The sequence below is a fragment of the Myotis davidii genome, unplaced genomic scaffold (genome assembly GCF_000327345.1).
Source record: "Myotis davidii unplaced genomic scaffold, ASM32734v1 scaffold936, whole genome shotgun sequence".
NCBI classification, from domain to species: Eukaryota; Metazoa; Chordata; class Mammalia; order Chiroptera; family Vespertilionidae; genus Myotis; species Myotis davidii.
In genome coordinates, this window is record NW_006287077.1 from 146,304 (window position 1) to 165,235 (window position 18,932).

The 18,932-nt window shown below is 46.2% G+C and overlaps 1 protein-coding gene across 1 annotated transcript; it reads left to right on the plus strand.

Annotated features, from left to right (window-relative positions):
* The first annotated feature begins 263 nt into the window (after nucleotides 1-263).
* On the plus strand, nucleotides 264-15,252 carry ZNF544 (zinc finger protein 544). The gene is made up of 5 exons (XM_006758967.2): nucleotides 264-292; nucleotides 8,211-8,302; nucleotides 9,517-9,643; nucleotides 10,235-10,321; nucleotides 11,650-15,252. The coding sequence occupies exons 1-5, from the start codon at nucleotides 268-270 to the stop codon at nucleotides 13,431-13,433; spliced, it is 2,115 nt and encodes a 704-aa protein (XP_006759030.2). The 5' UTR covers nucleotides 264-267; the 3' UTR covers nucleotides 13,434-15,252.
* The last annotated feature ends 3,680 nt before the right edge of the window (nucleotides 15,253-18,932 follow it).

Genomic DNA, 18,932 nt, shown 5'->3' on the forward strand with positions numbered 1-18,932 from the left:
TTTTGTCGGGACGCAGGCGGCCGTCTGTGGATGTGGCGCCTCCCACCCTGGCCTGGACCGCGCCTCCATTTTCCCTGATTTTTTTTAAAATATATTTTATTGATTTTTTTACAGAGAGGAAGGGAGAGAGAGAGAGTTAGAAACATTGATGAGAGGGAAACATCGATCAGCTGCCTCCTGCACGCCCCCTATTGGGGGGATGTGCCCGAAACCCAGGTACATGCCCGTGACCAGAATCGAACCCGGGACCCTTCAGTCCGCAGGCCGATGCTCTACCCACTGAGCCAAACAGGTCAGGGCTCTAAATCTGCTTTTATTAGTGACGACGATATTGCTAAGTATGTCAATGTAGTAAAGGTTTCCTTAAGTTTTTGAATATGTAACTTCATTTACTTGTGATTCATAATTACCCCCCCCCCCAAACTGCTGTAAAAATCAGCAAAAAATACCTTGGCAATTTTAGCAGAGTTCCTAGGATATTGGTTGGCACTCAAAGGGTTAAACCACACTGCCCACCCCCGGGGGGTTGGGGGGGGCTCTGGGTGCAGGAGCCCCTAGCCCAGGTTAGTCCTCCTTGTGGATAAAGAAAGGCGTCCTCTGTGAAAAGTGACCCCTCAGGGTCCTAAGAAGGTCGTAAGTTCCTAACCAGGTCGGTCCTGGCAGGTAGTCACGCCCCAGGGCTATTCTGTAGTGAAAAAGCTTATCCTTGTCTTAGGGCCCCAGTGGTTCTCAACCTGTGGGTCGCGACCCCTTCAGCGGTCAAAGGACCCTTTCACAGGGGTCGCCTAAGACCATCCTGCAGATCAGACATTTACATGACGATTCATCACCATAGCAACATGACAGTGATGAAGTAGCAACGAAAATAATGTTATGGTGGGGTCACCACATGAGGAACTGTATTTAAAGGGCCGGTAGGTTGAGAACCACTGGTCTTAGGCAGACTCTGTCCATTGATTCCGTGTTTTTACCCAGGTTAGCACCCCTTTGAAATGCTTTTGTTGTTAAATATTGTGTCACCCCTGATCCCTGTCTTGCTTCCTCCTCCCGTCCCCTCTTTGCGTGTAATCTTCGCATGTTCCTTCCTTAATTCTGAATGCCTAGCCCAGCGGTCGGCAAACTCTTTTGTCAACAGAGCCAAATATCAACAGCACAACAATTGAAATTTCGTTTGAGAGCCAAATTTTTTAAACTTAAACTCTATAGGTAGGTACATTGTTATTCACTTAATCAGGGTCCTCCTAAGCTGGCCTTTGCTAAAAACGTCCTCAATCTGATGGAGGTACGTTCGCTGTGTCGACCCCTTCCAACTCCCACCCACACTCGTCTTGTAGACTTGTTTCGTCCGTCTCCTTTCGTTCATCCTCTCTCTATGTCCAAACCATCTCGACCTACCTTTCTCAATCATCGACACTACATCTTCTTTCACTCCACAACGTTCCCTAAAATTAACTTAATAAACTTACATAAAGTTTTAAGTCACCTTCGCACTGTACGTGCACGCCCACACGTGGTATTTTGTGGAAGAGCCACACTCAAGGGGCCAAAGAGCCGCGGTTTGCCGACCACTGGCCTAAAAGAAGCCGCAAGCTCATTGCTGGAAAGCCCTTTGTCAGTCTGCGGAGATCTTGCTTCTAGGTGTGTTCTCTATTTGGCTTCCATGAACTAGAAAAGTTCTCCAGGAGGGCTGCCCCCCTTACATCCCCACCCTTTCCCTAGAGCATTGATGGTGAACCTATGACACGCGTGTCGGAGGTGACACACGAACTCATTTTTTTGGTTGATTTTTCTTTGTTAAATGGCATTTAAATATATAAAATAAATATCAAAAATATAAGTCTTTGTTTTACTATGGTTGCAAATATCAAAAAATTTCTATATGTGACACGGCACCAGAGTTAAGTTGGGGTTTTTCAAAATGCTGACACGCCGAGCTCAAAAGGTTCGCCATCACTGACCTAGAGACACCCGGGCCCAGAACGCTTAACCACATTTCCTTCCACTGGCAGGTGAACTCTGTACAGTCTGAAGAGAAAGTGTATGTTGTCCAAGTGAACAGAGAGGGAGGGGGAGCCCAGCCCGAGCAAACAGCATCAGCAAACACCTTTTCCTGGGTGTTGGGGGCCTCCGTTGGTTGTGGGTGCTGATGCCCCAAGTTAGGGGCTGGAGGGGTGGGCAGGACTGGGAGCTGAAGCTGTCCTGGGCCTGAGGGTTTGCCTGTTGGGTTTCAGGGAGCCTCTGGGAGTGGGACCCTGTGGCTTTGGAAATAACTGAGTGCACGGGGGAGTGTTAGGGCAGGGGACATGGCGAAGGCGCTCTGCATTTCCATTGCTTCTTATTTCTTGATTGCTTTTAGGGAGAGAGAGTTAGTCATTTGTTGTTCCACTTACTTATGTATTTGTTGGTTGATTCTTGTTTGTGCCTTGACTGGGGATCAAGCCTGCAACCTTGGTGTATGCTCTAAGCAGCTGATATACCTGGCCAGGCTTTTTTCTTCTTTTGAGAGAGAGAGGGGGAGACATCAATTTGTTGTTGCCCTTATTTATGTGTTGTTGTTTTCTTAAAGGTATTTTTATTGATTTCAGAGAGGAAGGGAGAGGGAGAAAGAGAGATGGAAACATCAATGATGAGAGAGAATCATTGATTGCCTGCCTCCTGCACGCGCCCACACTAGGGATTGAGCCTGCCTCCAACGTCCCCTACTGGGCACTGAGCCTGCAACTGAGCCCGAATGGGAATCAAACTATGACCTCCTGGTTCATAGGCTAATGCTCAACCACTGAGCCATGCCGGCCTGGCTATGTATGCATTTCTTTGTTGATTCTTGTGTGTACTCTGACCCGGATTGAACTGGCCACCTTGCTATAATGGGATAACGCACTAACCAGCTGAACGACCAGCCAAGACTCCATTTCTAACGGGCTGCCAAGAAGGAAGTCGCAGAAACAATAGAGAAGGAATTCTGGTCACAGCTCTGTTGAGTTGAAGATGCTGTAGGGAAGCGATGGCGAACTTTGTGAGCTCGGCGTGCCAGCATTTTGAAAAACCCTAACTTAACTCTGGTGCCGTGTCACATATAGAAATGTTTTGATATTTGCAACCATAGTAAAACAAAGACTTATATTTTTGATATTTATTTTATATATTTAAATGCCATTTAACAAAGAAAAATCAACCAAAAAAATGAGTTCGCGTGTCACCTCTGAGACGCGTGTCACAGGTTCGCCATCAGTGCTCTAGGGGGTCTGACTAGATGTGGAGGAGGGAATGGCAGTGTCCGGGAGCCTGGGGCAGCACTTGAAACCCCACCCCATCGTCAGGGAAAGGGGAAATTGGAAATGTAAAGAGACGGAGCCGCCTCCCCAGTCCTTCAGGGTCCCAGCCAGACCAGCCCTATCCCAGGTCCAGCATGCGATTCGGAAGGAGAATCTCATGTGTGTGTGTAATTGATATGAATGTGCTGTGCCCATACTGGGTGTCAGCTCAGGGTTCAGCTCATCTGATCCTCACAGCAGCACCGTGAGGCAGAACCTGCTGTTCTCCCAGAAGTCTACAGATGAAACTGAGGCCCAGGGTGTTAACATCTGCTGGGGTCCTTCCTACTGAGGCAGTGGTAGAGCTGGGACTTTGAATGCAGACCGTCTGGCCCTGGCCGGTGTGGCTCGGTGAGTTGAGTGTCATCCTGTGCACCGTGCAGTTGTCAGTTTGATTCCTGGTCAAGCCACACGCCCAGGTTGTTGGCCCGATCCCTGGTAGGAGCTGTGCAGGAGGCAGCCACTCGGTGTTCCATTCTCACCATGATGTTTCTCTCCCTCTCCCTTCCTCTCCAAGAATCAATAAACTTTTCTTTAAAATAAAAAAAAAAGAATTGGGGGCAAGCAGTTTGGCTGCAGAGTGGGTGCTCCTAGACCTGGCCCGTGGGTGCCTCCAGACAAGGAAGGAGAGGATCAGAGGGTGGAGATGGTTAGGCAGTAGGCGATTGCTCAGGGACGGGCTAGAGCAGTGGTTCTCAACCTTCCTCATGCCGCGACCCTGTAACACAGTTCCTCATGTTGTGGTGACCCCCAATTTCATTGTTACAAATGGAACATGATTAAAGCATAGTGATTAATCACAAAAACAATATGTGGTTATATATGTGTTTTCCGATGGTCTTAGGCGACCCCTGTGAAAGCGTCGTTCGACCCCCAAAGGGGTTGCGACCCCCAGGTTGCGAACCGCTGGGCTAGAGTGTCACAACAAGACAGCATTATCGCGAGCTGTGGGCAGCCTTCTTGGGTGTGGTGTGCCTGTGAGGGTGCACAGGTGAGAGGGCAAGGTGAGGATGGGCCGGGAGAAGAGGAGAGGCTGAGGGTGTTGGTCACTCAGCTGGGAGGAGCAGGAGCATGGTGGCAAGGGAGGGGCTTAAACAGAATGAAAACCTCCCCTGAGAAGTTGGGGAGGAGCCACTTAGGATGGTGTGGACTTGGAGGCGTCCCGGATCATTGATTGGAATGAATTGAGAAGTTTGTCTGCAGAGATGGGCCCTAGCCAACGTGGCTCAGTGAATAGAACATCGGCCTGGGGATCAGAGGGCCCTGGGTTCAATTCTGGTCAAGGGCACGTACCTTGGTTTCAGGCTCCTCCCCGGACCGGGCCCTGGTTGGGGCATGTGCAGGAGGCAACCAATCGAAGTGTTTCTCTCCCATGGATGTTTCTCTCCGTCTTTCCCTCTCTCTAAAAGATTGATGGAAAAATAACCTCGGATGAGGTTTAACAGCAGTTGAGTGTTGACCTAAGAACCAGGTCACTGTTCGATCCCCTGTCAGAGCACGATCCCCGATCCCCGGTGTGGGGCATGCGGGAGGCAGCGGATCAATGATTCTCTCTCATCGCTGATGTTTCTCTCTCTCTCTCTCTCTCCCTCTCGCTTCCTCTCTGAAATAAAAGTTATATATTTTTTTAAAAGTTTGTCTGCAGAGAAGAGAATGGTGAGAGGGGTCAGAAGGGGGAGCGAGAGCCAGACCTTGCAGTTGTAAGGGATGGAGATGGATTGGATGTCATTGTCCTTGCAGTTTCATACCACCCAGGACATAGACACCAGCAGGGGGAGGCAGAGAGAAGCATCCGGTAGCACGGGGCAGATGGGGCAGGGCACCCAGGTGGGAGGGGCTGAGAGGTGGCTCCTGGTGGAGAATGACAAGAAAGAGGGCAGGGGCCGTGGGCCGGGCAGGGGTGTGCTGGGGGGGGCAAGCTGAGAGCCAGGGTGACAATGTGCTCAGTATCATGGCTGCAGAGCTCTTGGATTCTGGCTCCCCAGTCACCAGGCCTTGGTGAATTTTTACTCAAGCTTTTTATTTTTTTAAAAAAAGTATGTTTTAATTATAGTTGGCGTACACTCTTAGATTCAGGTGTACACATAGTAATCAGACCTTTAGGTACCTTGTGCTGTTCTTGATAAGTCTGGTACCTGGCACCATTCACAGTTAATATGATATTAGTGACTGTATTCCCCAGGCTGTACTTTACAATCCATGGGATTATTTCTATAATAGGCAGATTGTACTTCTTCATCCCCTTGACCTTTTCACCCACCCCTCCACCTATCTGGCCACCATCAGTTTATCTCTGTATCTATGAGTTTGTTTCTATTTTGTTTGTGTTTAGATTCTGCATGTAAGTGAAATTATACAGTTTTCAGTTTTCTGACTTAGTTTACTTAGCATAATACACTCTAGGTCCATCCATGCTGCCATAAATGACGAAATTTCATTCTTTTTCATAGCCAAGTAATATTCTATTTGTAGATATATATGTGCCACCATTTTTTAATCCACTCATTTATTGATGGACACTTGGGTTGCTTCCATATCTTGGTTATTGTAAATAATACTGCAGTTAACCTAAGGGTGGATACATTCTTTCAAATTAGTGTTTCAGGTTTCTTGGGATAAATTTCCCAAAGGGAATCATTGGGTCATAAGACGGCTCCATTTTAAATTTCTTGAGGTAACTCCACACTGCTGTCCACAGTGGCTGTACCCACCTGCATGCTCCCCAACAGGGCGCTAGGGTTCCTGTTGGAACGATGCTTTAACCAGGTGAGCCACACCAGCCAGGGCCCTGCATATTCTTCAGTTGGATTTTCTTTTTTATGTTGAGCTGTATGAGTTCTTTACATACTAATATATAGGATATTAACCCCTTATCAGATATATCTTTTACAGATGTCTTCTCCCATTCATAAGTTGCCTTTTTGTTTTGTTGATGGTTTTCTTTCAGCACAAAAGCTTTATAGTTTAATATACTTCCATTTGTTTATTTTTGCTTCTGTTTCCCTTGCCCTAGGACACAATATCTAAAAATGATTGGTAGGCCCTAGCTGGTTTGGTTTAGTGGATAGAGCGTCAGCCTGTGGACTGAAGGGTCCCGGGTTCAATTCTGGTCACATGCCTGGGTTTCGGGCTCGATCCCCAGTGGGGGACGTGCAGGAGGCAGCCAGTTGATGATTCTCTCTCATCATTGATGTTTCCATCTCTCCCTCTCCCTCTCCCTTCCTCTCTGAAATCAATAAAAGTATATATTTAAAAAAACATAGGACTCAGACCATCTACTCTCACAGGATGGCGGGAAACAACAAGATCATGATTCACAGGGAAGCATTATAGATTCGATCCCTGGTTGGGGCATTTATGGAGGGCAACTGATGAAGTTTCTCTCATCCATTTCTGTGTGTGTGTGTGTGTGTGTGTGTGTGTGTGTGTGCGCGCGTCTCTTTTTCTCTAAGATCAATGAATATATCCTTTAGTGAGGATTTTTAAAAATTAAATAAATAAAAATTATTGGTAAGACCAGTGTCAAAAAGTTTTTTCCTTTTTTTTTTCTGATAGGACCTGGCTGGATGGCTCAGTTGGTTGGAGCATTATTCCATACACCAAATGGTTGCAGATTCGATCCCTGGTTGGGGCATTTATGGAGGGCAACTGATGAAGTTTCTCTCATCCATTTCTGTGTGTGTGTGTGTGTGTGTGTGTGCGCGCGTCTCTTTTTCTCTAAGATCAATGAATATATCCTTTAGTGAGGATTTTTAAAAATTAAATAAATAAAAATTATTGGTAAGACCAGTGTCAAAAAGTTTTTTCCTTTTTTTTTTTCATTTAAGTCTTCAATCCAGTGTGAGTTTATTTTTGCATATGGAGTTGGAAAGTGGCCTAGTTTCATTTTTCTTCATCTATCTGTTTAGTTTTTCCCATCACCATTTCTTGAAGAGACTGTCTTAACCTTTTGTCATAGATTGACCATATAAGCGAGGTTTTATTTCTGGACTGTCTATTCTGTTATTCTGGCCCAGGCAGTGGGGCAGCATTTTGGTACCTCCAGAATGTCTTGAGGGAGGGTGCATGTGGGACGACACCCCTCTTTCATAGTGTCCTTTGCTGTCCTGGGGATTCTCATATCCTCCTTGTCACCATCCCCCACACACATATTTAGAAACTGGCAGAGGTTTCCTTGTAATATTTTAAATTGTGCAAAAACATTTTTTGAAACCAGGTCATGTTTCACTGTTGTTTGAGAACTGTACAGGTTTTCCTTTCCTTCTTTTTTTTTTTCCCAAACCACTAGATGTTTCATTGGAATATTTTGACTCAGATATATATATTTTTAATTGATTTCAGAGTTGAACGGAGATAATCATTGATCAGCTGTCTCCTGCACGCCCCCTACTGGGGATCGAGCTCACAACCCAGGCGTATGCCCTCACCGGGAATCAAACCGTGACCTCCTGGTCTGTAGGTAGACGCTTAACCACAGAGCCACACCGACTAGGCTCATTGCAATCATTAAAAATCATGCAATTGCTTTGACACCCTGGCCTTTACCTCTCCCATTCATTCTCTTGAGATGACAGAAACGAACCTGACCTGTTTGCTTGTATGTTGAGGGAAAACTATCTGTGAGCTCACAGCTCAGACACCACAGCACGTGCCCGAGCATTTCCTTTAGCCTGGGGGCACTCAGGACCATCCCCGGCCCAGACCTGACCAGGCTGGACCCGCTTCCCCACTGGAAAGCCGGCGTGGCTTTCCTCAGAGTCCTGCCTTCCTGCTCCTCATACCCAAAGGCAATGCCCTTCAGCTGGAACATTCCTCTCCTTTTTGGGGGTGGGGTGGGCTCGGGGGTGTGGGGATGCTGAGGAGGGGCTGACTCCCTGATTGTGCCTCCACCACTAGCACTGCCCCCTGAGGACGGCTGCCCCCTCGGAGACGGCTCCTTCAGGTCTGAGGAGGAAATGGAAGTGTGTGCTCAGCCAGTCCCATCCCAGGTGAGTTAGAGACCTTGGCTATGTTTGCCTCTCTGTCTCCTCAGCTGTAAAGTGGGTCCAGGAATATAGCACTCGCCTCCCCAGGAGCCATGATGCTGTCTTGGGTGAGACCCCCGGGCTCCCTGCAGATACAGCTCCTTCCCTGTGTGGGTGAGCCAGGGGTTCCTGGGGCCTCCTGTACCTGGTGCCCTGGGCCCGGTCTCTCCCTCATGTCCAGAGTGGGATGCTGCCTTCATGGTCACGTCAGGCAGCTCACACCTGAGAAGTTCAGGGACTCACTCAGGAATCCAGCTGCTCAGGTGTGAAGCTGAGATGCCACATCAGGCCTGCCACCCAGGGTCAGGGTGCATGACCCCTCCCTCACCTGCCAGCCTTCCTTGAACGCCTGCTCTGTCAGTGTTTTCTGTAGAGGACCAGGTGGTGGGAACTGCCTTAGGCTCTGCTCCCTTCCCCATGCTCTTTTTGTACATGGCCTTTGAAAAAAATCCATTTTTAGCTGTATTAGGTCTACTGCAGCTGCTGTAACAAAATAGCACGGACTGTGTGGCTCAGGCAACGTTCATTTTCTCATGGTTCTGAAACCTGACAGTCTGAGACCAAGGGCCAGCACAGTTGGTTGCCCGACGACCCTCTTCCTCACTTGCTAATTCTCTGTGTCCTCAGTGATGGAGAAAGAAGTCTCTGGTGGTCTCCTTTTGAGGGCACCAATCCCACTGCATTAGGGCTCTGCCCATAGAACCCCCATTAACATTATTTTCATAAAGGCCCTCTCCCCAAATGCAATCACATGGTGGGGTAGGACTTCAACATGTCAGTTTGGGGGAGAACAGTTTACCTCATGGCATTAACCTTCTGAAAGCACACACAGTCTTGGCCTGTCTGCTGGGCTGTGTTTTGCTCATCCACGATTTTGAACATCCTCTTTGAGAGCCTTTAAATCTGTGATTTTGTGGAAAAGTAGGGAGTGGGGTTCCCGCTGTTTCCTGGGACAGAAAATCAGAATCCGTGGAGTGACCAGCCACAGACAGGCCCTCAGAAGTGAAGACGCTGTGGACTGCACTGGTGTCTGATCAGAGCACTGCCCAGAGGCGGGAACCCTGTGGATGCTCTGGATACCACACCACCCACACCACCTCCCTCCCTGCGCTGTCCTGCCCTCCTCAACCTTCCCATCGGGGAGGCAGGGCCCCTTGGTAACACGGGCGATGTTTCAGCTACCCGTGAGCTTCAAGGATGTGCTGGTGAGCTTCACACATGAGGAGTGGGGACAGCTGGACCTGGTCCAGAGGACACTGTACCACGACGTGACTCTGGAAACATGTGACCACCTCGTCTCTCTGGGTAAGTTGGGCTCTACCCATCGCATGGGCTTTCTGCCCCTAGGACTCCGAGCTCTGACTCCAGGGAGGTGCTTGTGCTGGGTGATCCCCAGAGTGGGTCACTGTGTGTGTGTGTGCGCGCACGCGCGTTTGCTTGCAAATAAAACCTACACTTTAGTAAGGTCCACAGATAACTGTCATTCTTTACAGTAAAGAGAAGCTCTAATATAAAGACCTGATAATCCTTTCTCTTAGGAGGAAACATATTTCTGGACTGTCTATTCAGTTATTCTGCTAGAACACCTTATATTTTGTAAAATTACAGAATATATATATATTTCTGTTTGTTTGTTTGTTTTTCCTTCATCTTAAATTGTGCCTTTAAGAGCTAACCCTATACTCAGGACAGAAGTGAGTCCCTTTTAGATGCAGATCCTGGGCATTGCTGTTCAGTCAGCCTCCACTGCATGTTTGTGACTTAGTTCCTAGGAATGGCTCCTGGGCCCTCCTAGCCCATCCCTGTCTGACCCCACGGGAGAGGGCTGGGCCTGGGGACACAGTCTCTTTCTCTGGAAGCAGAGCATCAAGTGCTGTGTTTTTCCCTATTGACCAGGACTTCTGCTCCCCACTGTGGATGTGATCTCCTGCCTGGAGCGCGGTGCTGGTCCATGGAGGGCGGAGCAGGAACCGCCTCCCGGAGGTGAGAGCATTTAGTTAACTCGGGCAGAGGAGGAGGGAGGCCGTTTGCAGGAGCTTCCTCGGCGTTCTCTGCTGCCTCCTCATGTCCAGCAAGACAACCATGCCGTCACCCACGGGTCCCGCCCAGCGAGAACACTCGCTACTGTCTGCACATTTCTCAGGCCGGGGTTTGTTTCTGTTCCCATTTCCCTCTCTTCTTTACCCTTCGGCCACCTTGTCTTGTTCCCAGGCCCTCCTGACCTCTCGTTTTCCCCAGCCCCTCATCATAGCTTCCACCTGAGGAAGCAGTCCTCAGGTCTCCTTTCAGTTTCTCTCTCATCAGTTATCTTTCTGTCCCTCTCTTCCTCTCCCTTCCTCTCTCTGAAATCAATAAAAACACATTTGAGCCCTAGACAGTTTGGCTCAGTGGATAGTGCGTCAGCCTGCGGACTGAAGGGTCTTAGGTTCAGTTCCGGTCAAGGGCATGTACCTTGTTTGCAGACTCCTCCCTGGCCTGGGCCCTGTTCTGGACTCGTGCAGAAGGCAACCAATCAATGCGTTTCTCTTATATCGATGTTTCTGTCTTTCCCTCTCTCTTCCACTTGCTCTAAAAAAATCAATAGAAAAATATCGCCAAAACTGGTTTAGCTTGGTGGATAGAGCATTGGCCTGCGGACTGAAGGGTCCCAGGTTCGATTCCGATCAAGGGCATATACCTTGGTTGCGGGCACATCCCCAGTAGAAGGTGTGCAGGAGGCAGCTGATTGATGTTTCTCTCTCATCGATGTTTCTAACTCTCTATCCCTCTCCCTTCCTCTCTGTAAAAAATCAATAAAATACATTTTAAAAAGAAATACTTACATTCTCATGCTTATATGTATATCTTTATTGATTTCAGAGAGGAAGGGAGAAGGAGACAGAGAGAGATAGAAACATCAATGATATCAGAGAATCATTGATTGGCTGCCTCCTGCACGCCCCCCACTGGGGATTGAGGCTGCAACCCAGGCATATGCCCTTGACCAGAATCGAAGCCGGGACCCTTCAGTCCGCGGACCAACTCTCTATCCACTGAGCCACACAAGCTAGGGCTTGTGCTTATTCTTACTCCCTACTCCCTCTTTGGTATCAGCTCTCCTCAATCAACTCTTCATTACCTTTGCTTGGTTTTTGTGCTTCTTCACTGATTTCCTATTTGCTGGTCCATCTCACTCTTTTACATCCTGCCTGGAATTATAGTTCAAGGACTCTAAACAAACCCAGAGACACCTCTCATACTTGGTGTTTTCCTTCATTCTCCTTCCCATCTGAGGCTTTTGCAGTAATTCAGGCATTTTGGATTTCTTTCAGAGTGGAAGACTTCACTTGAAAAGAAAGAGTCCGGTTCTGAAGAGGATATTGGTGTGGAAGAGCCATCCTTCCACGTGGAAATGAAACACTGTATAGAGGGCCCCTGGCCTGTGTCAGTAGGAAAAATACAGGATTGGGGGGACCAGCCAGAGGAGCACCAGGAGGAATCTTTGAGTCCGATTGTACCTACCTCGGGGCGCAGTGTGTCTGCGAAAGTGGAACATCGTGAGCATGACCTTGGCGGAAGTTCTCTGAGGGAAAGCCTTCTACCTCTGACATTACCTGCAAGAACACATTTGCACAAACTTGACTCACAGTTCCAAGAGTCGAAACAGAATTCAGTTTTCATTAATCATCAGAAAGGTGGTGCCCATCTGCAGCCCTGTGAAAATCTTGAAAGTGCCAGGGCCTTCTCTCAGAGCATTCACTTGAATAAACTTGCAAGTGTTGAAACGGGAAATAATAAGCCGTATGATTATACTGTTGACAGTGATTCTTTCCACTGTGGCACATCTGTGCGTTTCCATAGTAGAAGTTTTTCGGTAGAGAACAGAGATGATTGTAAGGACAATGGAAATGTTAAGCGCAGCATGTCCCTGAAAGAAAACAAGCCAGTGCATTTTGGGAAAAGGCAGGACACATGTGACAAACGCATTGTACAAACTGAAATAATTGTCGGTGATCCTGGAGGTGAGGAGGATTATGGTGCCTTCTGTGCGGCCTCATCTGTTCACGACGGTGACATCATCCAGACCAGAAAGAAGCCACGCGCATGTAATCTACGTGGAAAATCCCACAGCTGTTGCTCTGAGCTTGCGCACCAGAGGACACACACTGGAGAGAAGCCATATACATGCAGTCATTGTGGGAAAGCTTTCAAATGGAGGTATCTCCTCGTAGCCCATGAGAGAACGCACACTGGAGAGAAGCCTTATCAGTGTAACCTGTGTGTGAAATCCTTTAGGGGTCCGTCCGCTCTTATAAAACACAGGAGAACCCACACAGGCGAGAAGCACCATAATTGTAATGACTGTGAAAAGTTCGTTAACTGGCAGCGTCACCTTGCTAGGCATCAGAGAATTCATAGTGGAGGGAAACCGTACTTGTGTACTCATTGTGGAAACTCCTTCAGCCGTAGCTCTGACTTTGTTGCACATAAAAGGATTCACAGTGGAGAGAAACCGTACGAGTGTAACCACTGTGGGAAATCTTTCTGGGAGCGCAAACAGCTTCGTGCGCATCTGCGAACTCATGCTGGAGAGAAGAAATTTTATGAATGCAATCACTGTGGGAAAGTTTTCAAATGGAGGTCTCACCTCATTCTGCATCAGAGAACACACACTGGAGAAAAGCCTTATGAGTGTATTGACTGCGGGAAAGGCTTCAGTGATGGGTCATCTCTTAGAAAACATGAGAGAACACACACTGGTGAGAAACCCTACCACTGCGACCAGTGTGGGAAATCTTTTCGGCAGCAGTCACAGCTTGTCGTGCACAAGCGAACCCATACGGGAGAGAAACCTTATGAGTGCAGTCATTGTGGGAAAGCTTTCTGCCAGAGATCTGGCCTCATTGTGCATCAGAGAACACACACTGGAGAGAAGCCCTATAAGTGTAAGATTTGTGTGAAAGCCTTCAGCCAGAGATACCTCCTCATTGTGCATCAGAGGACACACACTGGAGAGAAACCCTATCAGTGTACCATGTGTGTGAAAGCCTTCAGCGGTCGTTTAGCTCTTAAAAAACATGAGAAGACACACATGGTGGAGAAACCCCATGAATGAATGTAATCATTGTGAAAAAGTTCTTTATGGGGCAGTCACCTTACTAGGCACCAGTGAATTCACACTGGAGCGAAACCATATTTATGTGCTCATAGGGGAAAGTCCTTCTGCTGTAACTATCTTTCTTGCACATAAAAGGATTCACACTGGAGAGAAGCCCTATGAATGTAACCACTGTGGGGAAACTTTTTAGCAGTGATCACAACTTTGTGTATCTGCAAATTCATTCCAGAGGGAAGAAACCTTATTAACACAGTCATTGTACAAAAGGTTTCAAATAGAGATGCACCAGAGAACACACTGGCATGAAATCCTATAAATGTAATCACGATGAAAAGGCCTTTTCATGCTAGCGAGAAACCCTATAAGTGTAATGAATGTGAGAAGGCTTTCAATTATAAATCCCTTACTCAATATGAGAAAACTCGGGGGAGAGGAACCCTATGAGTAATTAAGATGGGAGAGCTCAATGCCAGAACTTCTTTTCTCAACATCAGACAAACATATGCACCAGAATTGCTTGGTGTGTACATTGGAACTGCAGATTACTAATCTTACCCTGATTTACGAAGTCAGAATCTATCAATAAAACCCAAGAGCCTGTCATTTCCCAAACCAGCACAAATTACCTGTATGTGCACTAAAATGTGTGTACGTATACATTTAGGTGAGAAGGTATGAACATGACAACTGATGGAAAGCTTTCAAAGCTTTTAGCAGGAAATAGGAAATTCAGAATGGAACTGTGTCCATCACACTATCATTTTATTGCAAACAACCACCCGAACTTAATCAGATGTTATCCCTATAATACATTCGTAGAAATGATAAGGTATTGGAAGGTTTGTTCCCCCCAAAATAAGGCTGAAGTGTATATCAATAATGGTAAAGTGGAGAGGCCATTACTGCAGATTTGAGCAAAGTGAAAGCAGGTGGGAGAACATCACCTGGAGATGCAGAGTGGAAAAGACTAAAGCCAGGACCATGAAGAGAGGGCTATGGCACTGGAGGTCTCAGCCCCTCGACAGAGTTTCAGACTAACAGTTGGGGCAGAAAAGCAGGGTTCACTGATGGTCTGTTGGTGAGATTCCCAAGTTTCCTCCCTCTTCTTGTTTTGCATTATCTGCCTGTGGCTGAGCAAAATAAAATAGGGAGTAAATGAGGTATCCCCCCCAAAAAAAATTTAGTCTGGAGATTCGGAGATTGGTGAATTATGCTCCAGAACAAGGGCTGCCTTTTCTTGGCATCTCAGTTACCTTCATCCTAATACCTGGTTCTGGCCCTACTCCCTTCAAAGCAAATCTTGCCATTAAACAAGCTTCCCTCCCCATCTATGGAGGCTCCCATGTTTTTCCAGATAGTCTCTTCAATATAGATGGAAGGGAGGGAGCAAGAGATGTGAAAGCTTTCAATGTGAAAGGAAAAACGGATTAAAAAAAGAACAGATACTTGGGGAACCTAACATTTAAAATGGAGATTGAGCAAAGAAATAATTGCAAATGAAAATAAGCCTAAGGTAACTCGTAGAGAGTTATGAGGACAAAAATACACTATAATTGGCTAAAAAAAAAAAAAGTTGGAGAAGAAAAGGAAACTCCTGCAGAGCTGAAAGGAAATCTTAAGATCATGCCAAATACTGCCCAGGATTAGTGGGATCCATGTAGCATGAGAAATTGAGAATACTGTAGTCAAGAAAACATTGTAGAAACTTCTGAAGACTATAAATTTAAAACTAAGGGAATTTTTTTAAAAAGGAGTGTTCTAACGGTGAGGGAGAAGGGGGTGTGTATCGGAACTTTAGGGTAAACAAATTGTTAAACAAATTTTATAAGAGACAGTTGTACTCCAGCTGTGAGCCAGAATTTAGAAAGGAGCCTTCATTTGACTGTGATGTTAACGTTTCATCCTAGAAAAGGCAGAGGACTCATGAGATTGGAATAAAAGAGGGAGAAATATACTCAGATTGTTTTACTTGGCCCTTTACTAAACACTTTTTTTTATTCATATTTTTATATATTTTTCTTCTTCTTAAAGAAGACCCTTTGACATTTCATATAATACTGGTTTGGTGGTGATGAATCCCTTTAGCTCTTTCTTGTCTGGGAAGTTCTCTATATATCCTTCCATTCTAAATGATAGCATTGTTAGGAAGAGTAATCTTGATTGTAGGTCTAAACACTATTTTTATAACTAGTATAAACAGTAGGTGCTGGTTTTGCATTTTACAAAGAAACTCTGAGGTGTAATGGCGAATTTGGGGGTGGGGTGTAGGGGAGTTTCTCTGTATCCTCATCTTAGGAAATTAGCTTTTAAATAGAATAGGTTAGGTTACTTAGGAGGCCAAAATTAGAACTTGAAACAGTGATAGGACAAAAATTGGAATCAACTCAGCTTTCAGCCTCCTACATTAAAAGGTAGATAGAACAGGTCTTGTTTGCGAAATAAATTCGAGACCTACTGATCTACCAACAGCAATTATGCACTTTCCATTGTCATATTATAAGGTAGCAATGGTAAGTGAATAGATTAGAAAGGGTGGGTAAAGACAGGGGAAACCCAGGAGAATCTACTGTACTCATTGACAGGAAGTGATCAGAAATTGGGGACATTTAAGAAAGGGGGAGAGGACCTTTCCCGTAATGTAGTATTGAGTGGGTCCAGGAAGTTTTCTGGTAGCTAAACCTCCCTGGATAGGGACCCACATGCCCATGCAGTTGCTCTGCTTCAGAAGTAGTTTATTGGATGTGTACGAGTGGTTACATATCATTTGAACCTGCAGGAAGTCACTATTAAGCATACACTTTTCCAAATAAAAGGCAATTTCATTATACCAGAAACTAATGGCATTTTATATGCCAAGTCTCACTAACTTTCCCATCCCACATAGTAAGGGTGATACTTACATTCTGAGTATTCTGAATCACTAAGCCCATGTTAGTTTATACCAAGATTCTGTGCTTTTTTCCACATATTCTCTTTCCGTTTTGTTGATGGAAGCCAAAGCTTATGTTAATAACTACTCAGGAGTTATAAAGTGGTAGATTTTGATGTCTTTTATTTTAACTACCCAGTGTCAGGAATTGTGGCTACAGTAAAAAAAAATGTTTAAAAAACAAATTGGAATCAAAGAGAATCACAGAACTAAGTAAAATCTTAATTCCTTATCAAAGAAGGAAGGCAGTAAAGTGTATAAGCCATGGAAGATCAGAATTACAGGCATAGCCTTATTTGGGAACTGGGATAAAAACAGTTAAAAGTAGTTGGTGGAATGTGTGGCTGTTGGGTAGGGTGGAGCCGGACACAGTTGCTTTCCACTTTAAGCCTGTCTTTCCTTCCCTGGCACACTTCTTATTCGAGTAACCTCATATATGTACCTATAGGTGAGCAAAACAATGTACATGAGGACAATTGCAAGTGATTTGTGGGATTATGTACACTTTCCCTTTTTCTGATTCACTATTGTTGTAAAAGTAAATTGGCAATTTAAACAGCAGGCGTGAGAGGAAAATACACCAGACCCTCCTGTTTGCCTCATTACAGTAGGACAGAAAGTCTCCTTGGCTTCTTAGAAGTCACTGCAATTAAAGATGGGTTGATGTTATTTGTTTGTTGGTTTGTTTGTTTTTAATATATTTTAATTGATTTTTCACAGAGAGGAAAGGAGAGGGATAGAGAGTTAGAAACATCGATCAGCTGCCTCCTGCACATCCCCCACTGGGAATGTGCCCGCAACCAAGGTACATGCCTTTGACCGGAATCAAACCCAGGACCCTTCAGTCCGCAGGCCGACGCTCTATCCACTGAGCCAAACCGGTCAGGGCTGGTTTGTTTTTTATTGATTTCAGAAAGGAAGGGAGAAACAGAAACATGATGAGAGTGCATCACTGATCAGCTTCCTCCTGCACTCCCCTCACTAGGGATGGAGTCCGCAACCCAGGCATGTGCCCCCACCTGGAATTGAATCGTGACCTCCTGGTACATAGATTGATGCTCAACCATTGAGCCACACTGGATGGGCTCTGTTTTTAAGACTTGATACTGTGGAAGCCTTATCAGGAAGTCACTGTGGGCCTGGAGATGGGGTTATCCTGGGACAACTAGGCAGGATCCATCTGAAGAGGAAAGACAGTGTGTGGCCCTAACCAGTGTGGCTCAGTGTTAGAGCCTTGGCCTGTACACCCGAGGGTCTTGGGTTTGATTCTTGGTAGAGGGCACGTACCTGGGTTACAGGTTCGATCACCAGCCCCAGTCAGGACCAGTGTGGGCGGCAAGCGATAGATATTTCTCTCCCACTCTCAATGGAAAAAAATAATCTCAAGTGAGGATTAATAAAGAAGACGTGTGGGAATCGGCATAGCCACAATTACTCAATGTATTTCCCCAAGGTCCAGGCAGTTGATGGTACCTTTCATAACATCGTTTAGGTAACAGCCCTTGTGATTCATAGGGGACCACTTGGTGATGGGCGGTCTGTACAGGGCTGGTGGGGACTTTGCGTCTTGGGACAGTTGGCCCTGCTGCCGCAACCAACACAGTTCCGCAGCTTTCAGAAGGTGGAGCCTGGGAGGAAGGACCCACCCAACAGATTCAGCAAAGTGAATGTTTGACATATAAATACACACACACTCACACACACACACACACATACAGTGGGGCCTTGACTTACGAGTTTAATTCATTCCGTGATGGAGCCCATAACTCAAATCACTCGTTTGTCAAATCACTGTGACGCTCGCTGCGCCAACTAGCGGTGGGGTATCTGAAGCTGGTTCGTAACAGGAATTTTTTTGAGCTTGCAACTCAAAAAATTGGCAGAGATGCCGAAACCGGTTTGGCTCAGTGGATAGAGCGTCGGCCTGCGGACTGAAGGGTCCCAGGTTCGATTCCGGTCAAGGGCATGTACCTGGGTTGCGGGCACATCCCCAGTAGGAGATGTGCAGGAGGCGGCTGATCGATGTTTCTCTCTCATCGATGTTTCTAACTCTCTATCTCTCTCCCTTCCTCTCTGTAAAAAATCAATAAAATATATATAATAAAATAAAATGGGAACCTAAGACCTTTCCACCTGAAATGATTCTCATAATGTGCATAGGACCCACCTGGAAAAGGTGTTGGAATTGCAGGTTTCTGGGCCCATCTTCAGAGAGTCCACCTGGGCAGGCTTAGGTGGTACCTGGATATTTGCGTAGTTTGAGGACACTTTCTGTAACCTATATTTGTAAACATTTTGTATTCTCAAAATTGTATATTTATGCCCAGCCAGTGTGGCTCGGTGGTTGAGCGTTGACCTATGAATCAGGAGGTCATGGTTTGATTCCTGGTCAGGGCACATGCCCAGGTTGTGAATTCGATCCCCGGTGTTGGGCATGCAGAGGCAGCCAATAATGATTCTGTCTCATCACTGATGTTCCTGTCTCTTCCTCTCCCTTCCTCTCTGACATCAGTAAAAATATATTTTTACTGTATTACAAATAATATCGTAAAAGTACACTGTGATCT

What these genes read in the sequence shown, in the direction of transcription:
- ZNF544 (XM_006758967.2), top strand. Translation starts at nt 268, where the DNA reads ATGCTCTACCCACTGAGCCAAACAG. An exon ending in CTCAGCCAGTCCCATCCCAG is followed by an intron (nt 8,303 to 9,516) that starts GTGAGTTAGAGA and finishes GCGATGTTTCAG; the next exon opens with CTACCCGTGAGCTTCAAGGA. An exon ending in GCAGGAACCGCCTCCCGGAG is followed by an intron (nt 10,322 to 11,649) that starts GTGAGAGCATTT and finishes GATTTCTTTCAG; the next exon opens with AGTGGAAGACTTCACTTGAA.